The sequence below is a fragment of the Triticum aestivum genome, chromosome 5D, assembly GCF_018294505.1.
Source record: "Triticum aestivum cultivar Chinese Spring chromosome 5D, IWGSC CS RefSeq v2.1, whole genome shotgun sequence".
NCBI lineage: Eukaryota > Viridiplantae > Streptophyta > Magnoliopsida > Poales > Poaceae > Triticum > Triticum aestivum.
In genome coordinates, this window is record NC_057808.1 from 279,096,333 (window position 1) to 279,104,205 (window position 7,873).

Below are 7,873 nucleotides of genomic sequence, written 5' to 3' on the forward strand. Positions count from 1 at the left end.
AAGAACTATAGACTTTCCCCCGCAAAAAAAAAGACCTATAGACTTTGGGTTTAATAACAGGGAGGCGAACCAACCTGTGGTTGGATGGTTAGAGGGACTGTGGTATCCCCAGTCCACCAGGGTTCAAATCCTAGTGCTCGCATTTATTCCTGGATTATTTCAAGATTTTCGGCGATGTGCATTAAGTGAGAGGAGACGATGTCGGCTCAATCTTTTGGAAGTGCTCATAGGGATAGGGTGTGCGTTCATAGGGATGAGTGTATGCACGTGTATACGAGCGCTTGCGTTTGTAGTGTGTTAAAAAAATAACAGGGAGAAGGATTGAACGTGTAGGTAGTCGTTTCGTTTGCTTAGCCTACTCTTTCACCTCACCGTGCGGGGTACGCAGGCACGCGGCTGTCCCCGTCCGCGTGGCCTCCAACTCGACTCGTTCCCTTTCCTTCCTTCTTCCCCTCGTCTCCCCAACCAGAAACCTAAACAGAATCCCAACCCACCCCCGCAGCCAATCCCACCGGACGCCAGTCAGCCAACCCCAATCTCGACTCCTCCGCCGCCTGAATCCGGTAAGCGCCCGCTCTCCGCCATCGCTAGATCCGCACCCATATCTCCTCCACACCCTCTGGTTCGGTGCCCATCTCTCTTTTTGCGTCGGTCCATCGCGGCTAGGCGGCTGGCTTCTTCTCATCGGATCGGGGTCGGGGTCGTGGCGCTTCCGGGCTCGGTTTCCGCTGATGCTTTTGGGTTTAGCTGCGCCTATTACGATTGTAGTCGCAAATCACAAGTGCTAGTTCATCTCCGTCGTTTTTGTAAGAAATTTTACTTGCGCCCAAGTGATTTCCTAGCTCGTGGGATATATTTATGTAGGCTGGTTCTAGTGGCGAATTTGTCATCTAGGTTTGTCGCGTCTAGCTGCTATTGGCTTCCTCTGTTGCGTCCTAATGCCAGATTGTGAGTCGCAAACTCGTGTTTGTTGGCAAGTCACGCTGCTGCGCACCAGATTTCTTCGAGCTTCTGTTCTCATGATTGTCCGGTGAATGATTATACCTCTTACTATGCTTCCGTGTCGCAGGTTCCGAGTCCATATTTGAGGTGCCACCATGTTCAACAGGTTATTTGGGAAGCCCAAGGAGCAGGCCAACGCCGGCGCGTTGGCCACTTTGGATAAGTTAAACGAGGTGAGGCGTCAAGTCTACCGTTTTGTTTTTCTTATACCGGCTACACTTTGGATAAATTAACGGAAATGCTAACTGGCGAACGTTCGCTGGGAGGGGGTAGCAAATTGAACGTTTTTTATGGCAACTTAATTGTGGCGAGGATGGCAACTTTAGTTTGCAAGCACACCAAAATTCTGGCCAAAAAAATGAACTGATGCGGGTTGCCATGTTCGCCAACTAAACTTGCCATCCTTGGCAAGCATAAATTGCCATGCAAATTGTTCGCAACTGCCATGCTTCTCAGCTGGCGTTCGCTGGATCAGAGGGTCCTGAATTAAAGAGGTAGTTAATCTTTCTAGCTTGTATAATTAAGTTGTTGAATGCACGATTAAGATTCTGACGGCCATTTTGTATCGCATTGGCAGTTTCTGATCAACTAGCTCTTTAATTTTCTGTCTTGGTATATGGGGAATTTAGTGTGTAGGAATTCTCATGTGATTTCAGCTTTGTCCAAGTTTATTTGGTGTGCAAACTTTGTATGATTAATAAACTCTTGTCCTTTCTTTCATCGTCTGCTTCTGAAGTTGCAAACGTTAAGCTATTAGCCTCTTATAAGGAGGGAAGATGGCCTCTATTTGCTGATCTAGTGGTGAACTATCTAGCGTTACAATAGATTTTGGACACTTTTTATGCCTATTATATATAAACATTTTAAAATTCTCACTCCTTTTATGTATTTATTTAGACTCTTGATATGCTGGAGAAGAAAGAGAAAGTGTTAGAGAAAAAAGCAGGCGCTGAGCTTGAGAGGGCCAAGGAATTCTCAAAAGCAAAGAATAAAAGAGGTATGGTTGATCACCATAGCCCCCCCCCCCCCCCCCCCCCCCACCTGTTGATTGGAGGCAATATGCTTATCTCAAAGTAAAATGGTAATCAACTTCTGTTATACACATGCCATGGTCCTACTTTGCAATGATTTTGGCATAAGCAAAGTAGGCACAAACTAGAGTGGCAAAAACAAAATTTTCCCTACACATGGGAAAACTTTGTTTTTGCCACTCTAGTTTTTGACAATGTATCATAATTGCCACTCTTGGATTTTGACAATGTATCATAATTGCCACTAAAATTATTGCTTTTGCCACGAAATGGCAGTTGTGATGTATTGTCAAAAACTAAGAGTGGCAAAAGTGAAATGTCAAACTCTAGAGTGGCATAAGCAAAGTAGGCAAAAACTAGAGTGGCAAAAACAAAGTTTTCCCACGTGTATAAGGTGCATGTCTTGTGTACTGTTTTATGGCAGCCAACCTTTACCGTCATTTTACTTAAAAGTGGTGACGATTCTTCATGTAGCTAAATACAGCTTATTCATTTTGATTCTGTCCACTCTTTCTTCTTCAGTTGAGAAAATCTGATTACCTTGGAATGTTATCTGGCCTTCATTATTATGTAATGTAGAATAGAGTACTACAGAACTGCAGAAGTACTGTGTATCAATTGAATCACTGTTTTTCATCAGCGGCTATCCAATCATTGAAGAGGAAAAAACTTTATGAGCAGCAAATTGAGCAGCTTGGGAATTTCCAGTTGAGAATCCATGATCAGGTTACCTCCTAGTTCTGACTATGTTTTCTCTCTCTGGTTGTTGCATCCATGTATCTTCACAATTTTGATCTTGTTATATAGATGATCATGTTAGAAGCTGCTAAAGCTACAACAGAGACTGTTGATGCATTGAGGACTGGAGCTAAAGCTATGAAAGCGATGCAAAAAGCAACGTGAGTATTGGTCCATTTTAATTTAGGATTTGCTCCACTAATTGTTTCCTGGAATTGAGGTCTCAAGATGAACATTTTTCTTTGTGCTACAGAAATATCGATGATGTCGACAAGACTATGGACGAAATTAATGAACAGACAGAAAACATGAAACAAATACAAGATGCTCTGTCAGCTCCTCTTGGAGCTTCTGCTGATTTTGACGAGGTAACTCACTAGCCAATTAGGATATATGATCTTGGGGTTTAGACTTCATTCTTGTTCTGATGCATTTAACACCTATCGCACTGAAAATTTGACAGGATGAACTGGAAGCGGAGCTGGAAGAGTTGGAGGGAGCAGAGTTGGAATCCCAACTACTGGAGCCTGTTGTAACTATTCCTATTCATACGACGCCCGTCCCAGGCAAGGCGCAACCAACTCGCCCTGCTCCACAGAAAGCATCGGCTGAGGAGGATGAGCTTGCTGCACTGCAAGCTGAAATGGCATTGTGATCAGGTCATTAATTTATCCTTTTTTTGATATTGTATAATGTATTATGCTCTTCCGTCCATCCGACTAGCACTTGCTAATCGCTTGCTGAGTTTGGTAATTGAAGTGATCTCAAATTTTGTGGGTCACATATATCTTAAATCTTGTGCATAGATGCAGTCAATTAACTGCATATTCTGTACCATAAGAGATTAATCCATGCAATTGTATTCACTAGATTTTTCTGGGTCTGGTCAGGACATAGAGCACGTATGATCTTATTAAAACATGAACTGGCATTCTAGTTTGACATATATCTGAGGGTGGTGGGGGGAACCTGTTGGCAACTAGCCCCATGAAGAGTTGGCAAGCAGATCAGCCGTGTGTAAACTAATCTGATTTATAATGGTTTCAACACCAAAACAAGTTCTTCTGATCTTAAATTCAGCTGCACCAACAAAAACAATTGACACATTCAGGATGCATGTAGACCAATATGCTTCGAACTTGTTACAATGATATCATTTAGTATTGAAAACATATGGCATGCACATTGTTACAATGAGGAAAAGGAGATGGGTTGGTTGGTGTATCTGGGATTACTTCTTGAATCTCAAAGATGTTTGTACGGTGGGATTCTTTGGTCCAGCTGAACTGGTTCAGCAAAACATTTTGCTTCACACTCTTGTTGGAGCTAGTTTGCTAGACTCAGCACAATATATTCTTGTCTATCGAGTGTTATGTTCTATAACCCCATCCCCTGTTGTGGGCGGGTAGCCTTCTCCTGTGTTCTAGACATGGTTACTTTAAACTGTGTCCTCTCATTTTGTCTTCTCGCACCATCTTCCATCATTTGATCGAACACCTCTAGGACTTGCAGTTTCTGGGAGGAACAACATGCAAGAAGGTTAGCTTCTTGACTCATGCATGTACTAAGGGTGTGTTTGTTTGGGCTGCAGCTGCAACGGCTCTGGCTGGAAGGAGCAACTGTAGCTGCTAGCTGCAGCTGAAAGGTTGGAGCCAAGATGCAGGTGTTTGGTAGTTGTGTTGTAGCAGCTGCGTCTGGTGCTGAAACGTGCTGAAATGACTAGAATGCCCTCTGGTATTCTGTAGATTGGGTTTAAGTGTTGATTGTACTGTTATATCATTAAATGACAATTAAGAGTAGTTTTCGCCACATATTGCCACTTTCATGGTTTTTAACTGAAATTACAATTGTTTGATGTCAATTTAGAAGCATGGTTCCATTCCATCCAACACACACACGCATCACGCACCATCCATCCAAGTTTCTACGCACAAGCACATAGCATATATAGCACTAGAAGTAGTAGCCCACACGCCACGGACGCAGGCACACACTCCATGGATGCAGAGCACGTCCATGGTGGTGGCCAGATCTGGAGGGGCTCGGCGGTGGCAGAAATACGTGTGGCTCGGGGAGCACTTGGAGTGCGCACACACAGAGCACAGAGGATAAACACACGCATCCATGCGCGCACCACACACACACACTGGCTTAGGGAGAAGTGGTGCTCGGGGCGGCGGCACTGACCTGCTTGCTGGCGTTGACTCGTCTAGCTCGGAACAGGAGGTCCGGTGTTGGGCTCAGAGGCGAGATGTTGGGATGGAACAGTTTGGGGCGGGGGGGGGGGGGGGGGGGGGGCTCGGTTCCGCCGGCCGGAGGAGAGTCCGGCGGGAAGACATGGGGCAGGTGGCGGCGGCGATCTGGAGGAACCCCTGTGCTGTGTCTCTCGTGTCTGCAGAAGGGAAACAACGAACCAGTATGTGGCAATTGTGCTGTAGTATGGAGTTCGGTGGGGAGCTAAAACCGTCTTTTGCCACTTTGGAGCTGGCTGTGAGGAGCTCCAGCCCGAATTATCAGCTGCGGCTTCTCGGTGCTATTTGCGGAGTGCTCCGCTGAAGAGCTCTGTGGAGCCGGCCCAGAAAGAGGCTGTTTGGTGCTGCTCCGGCTTCTAGAGCCCGAGAAGCCGTAGAAGCTATTCTTTGGAGCTGAAACAAACACACCCTAAGCGAGCTGTGGCTACTGTTATCAGATTGTTCAGAATTTGTTTTATTCTGTTGAAGACGGATGAATTTTATTTGTTACGGGAATTTTGTTATGCTGATTCTCCATTTTTTTATCTGCTTGTATGTTCTGTGTTCATATTTCTTCCCATGAACTCGTTTTAACACTAACTGAAAACCTGCAGGCCCCCAGTGAATGAAGAGGTGAAATGTACAAATGATTGGCTGGACGGTACGCTGTCGCAGGCGAGTCCTGGCTACACATATATTTGCCCGTGTGTATAATCTTTGGTGGGAGACATTTGGCGAACAGAGGCAGGAAAGGCTGCTCCAGTCCAGTGTTTATCTAGTTGTTTGATTGAAGGTCTGTTTCCCGGACATAATTTTTGGCACGGTCAGCTCCATTCCAGGTCGTGTGCAATGCTCATTGTTGTGGCACACTATTTACTGTTGACCCGTATTATCTCTTGCCATGTAAACCAAGTTATCTCATTCCAGTGTTTGCTAATTTGGTGTGTTGACGGGACAGTTCTTTCCTTTCAATTCTATATATACAACTCACTAGTACTATTGAGTTTGGTATTTATGATATCAAATTCTTGTGGTAGCCAAAATCCAATTCCAATTTCTTAAATTCTAGGCCCAGTTCATAGGAGCCAGTGAAACTTCTGGTGCTTATTCTAGACGTCATTTGGCTGCAATTCTAATCAACGATGTAAAAGACCGATTCCCTAATTCCAGAACACAGTCACTTGACAATCCTATGGAAAGGGCGGGCAAAAGTGCGTACCAGAACACAGTCACTTACAATCCTATGGAAAGGGCGGGCAAAATTGGGTAATCCTATGGTCGCTGTGTCATCCATTTGGAGCTCCCAATTTCGACTAAACTTGCTGGAATGGTACTTCCAAATACTCCAGCACATGAGAATAACATTTTTCACGAAAGAAAAAGGACGGGACTGCCAATTGACTCTTCTTTTTTTGGCGAAACCAATTGAACCTTGACATGTTACAATATACGGAAGGGACCCTCTTGGGATGGAATCGCTACTCCCAATATGGCCCAAAATTGCCGCAAGAGATCGCAACATTCGTTTGATGAGAAATAAAAATTATCGAGAATTTCCGTGTGTAAAAAGAGATGCACCAAACTCTCATCATTGCCTCTGGACACAAGAAATAGTCATATGTATGAAGATCCTTTGGCATCTAGTAGTGTTTAGGGATCCTTTGGTATCGAACAAAACAAACCATCATGCTTACGTCGACAGGATGATTTCCATAGTCACCCAAAAAAGATATGAACTTCAGTATGTCTTGTTAGAGACATGCAGGCCTTAGCCGAAGACAAGATATGAACAATCTTTTTTTTCCAGTTTCTGAGAGATTTCGTGTCAGCTGCTAAAGATCAAGCAACTCACAGGCTTGCACTGAAAGTGAGAGCTGAAAAAGACGGCGCAACACTGGCGGAGCTTTAGCCTTGGACATAAATTCTTCCTTCTGTTTTGAGTATGAGCATAGTTCGAGGAAGGCAAGTGGAGGTACTTAAAAGCCCCGGCAAAGCAGTCTTGAATGATTATTGTCTTGATAAAGCCATATTGGTTTCGAAAAGAGAAAGTTTCCCTGATTGAAACTGAGGTAAGGAGGAGCTGTAGACTCCAAAAGCTGTCCAAAGGTTTTAAAAAAGCAATCTGTAGAGACAAAGATTGTCTGGCTTGTCATGCTCTCCCACCTAGTATCCCTGCCAAAATTATTAAAAGTCTGAACACATCTTTCTGCAAGGTTTCTGAGAAGGACACTTCTGAGGCAATGATTACCAAGAAGGCCAAGAAAGCTAAAGGAGGGAATCCAGGTGGGGAAGCAAGCAAAGGAAGCAGGGACATTAGCAAATAGAGAATCACCCCTCCAACCAGCATTATAAGTGGTAGTTAGAACTTTTGTCATGGGCATTTTGCATCTGTACTGCAACGGAAAGTTATCTTGGGACCTGTTTGTGTTTCTTCTCTGTAATGAACTTAATGAGACTGAGTTGACTTTTGCTGTAATGATCTCTATTAATATCTGCTTCCCTAGGATCTGTTGCCTCACCCCCAAGTTATGGAATTTGTTTCTCTCTGGTAGTGCTTCTATCCAATCACATCATGAGCCGACAATGGAATGTGCTTAACTGGAACATTAGAGGGATCAATGACCCCAAGAAATGGACTGCCATTGCCAATAAGATTGATGAATCACAATGTTCCATACTCTGCCTTCAAGAAACTAAGAAAGATAGTTTTGACAACACTTTTAGCAAAAACTTCTGCCCCAAAAGAATCTCCAAATTTGCTTTCCTCCCATCTGTTGGAGCTGCTGGTGGCCTATTTGTTGCTTGGAATGAAAATGTCTTCTCTGGACAGATTTATCATGTTGATGATTTCTCCATACCTATCCAATTCAC

The 7,873-nt window shown here is 44.1% G+C and overlaps 1 protein-coding gene across 2 annotated transcripts; it reads left to right on the top strand.

Moving 5' to 3' along the window:
* The first annotated feature begins 359 nt into the window (after positions 1–359).
* LOC123120947 (vacuolar protein sorting-associated protein 32 homolog 2) lies at positions 360–5,939 on the top strand. Of its 2 annotated transcripts, XR_006459602.1 has the most exons (9): positions 360–563; positions 1,070–1,175; positions 1,900–1,999; positions 2,674–2,759; positions 2,841–2,932; positions 3,025–3,139; positions 3,235–3,430; positions 4,363–4,416; positions 5,617–5,939. XR_006459602.1 is itself a non-coding variant. In XM_044540902.1 (8 exons), exons 2-7 carry the CDS (start codon positions 1,098–1,100, stop codon positions 3,424–3,426), a joined length of 663 nt encoding a protein of 220 aa, XP_044396837.1. In that variant the 5' UTR covers positions 360–563; positions 1,070–1,097; the 3' UTR covers positions 3,427–3,430; positions 5,617–5,939. The 2 variants fall into 2 exon arrangements, 1 of the variants encoding a protein (XP_044396837.1); XM_044540902.1 differs by lacking the exon at positions 4,363–4,416.
* The last annotated feature ends 1,934 nt before the right edge of the window (positions 5,940–7,873 follow it).

Bases quoted from the DNA above. Each gene is read 5' to 3' on its own strand.
- LOC123120947 (XM_044540902.1), top strand. From the start codon at position 1,098: ATGTTCAACAGGTTATTTGGGAAGCCCAAGGAGCAGGCCAACGCCGGC. The intron at 1,176-1,899 runs GTGAGGCGTCAA...GTATTTATTTAG, and splicing joins CTTTGGATAAGTTAAACGAG to ACTCTTGATATGCTGGAGAA. The intron at 3,140-3,234 runs GTAACTCACTAG...AAAATTTGACAG, and splicing joins CTTCTGCTGATTTTGACGAG to GATGAACTGGAAGCGGAGCT.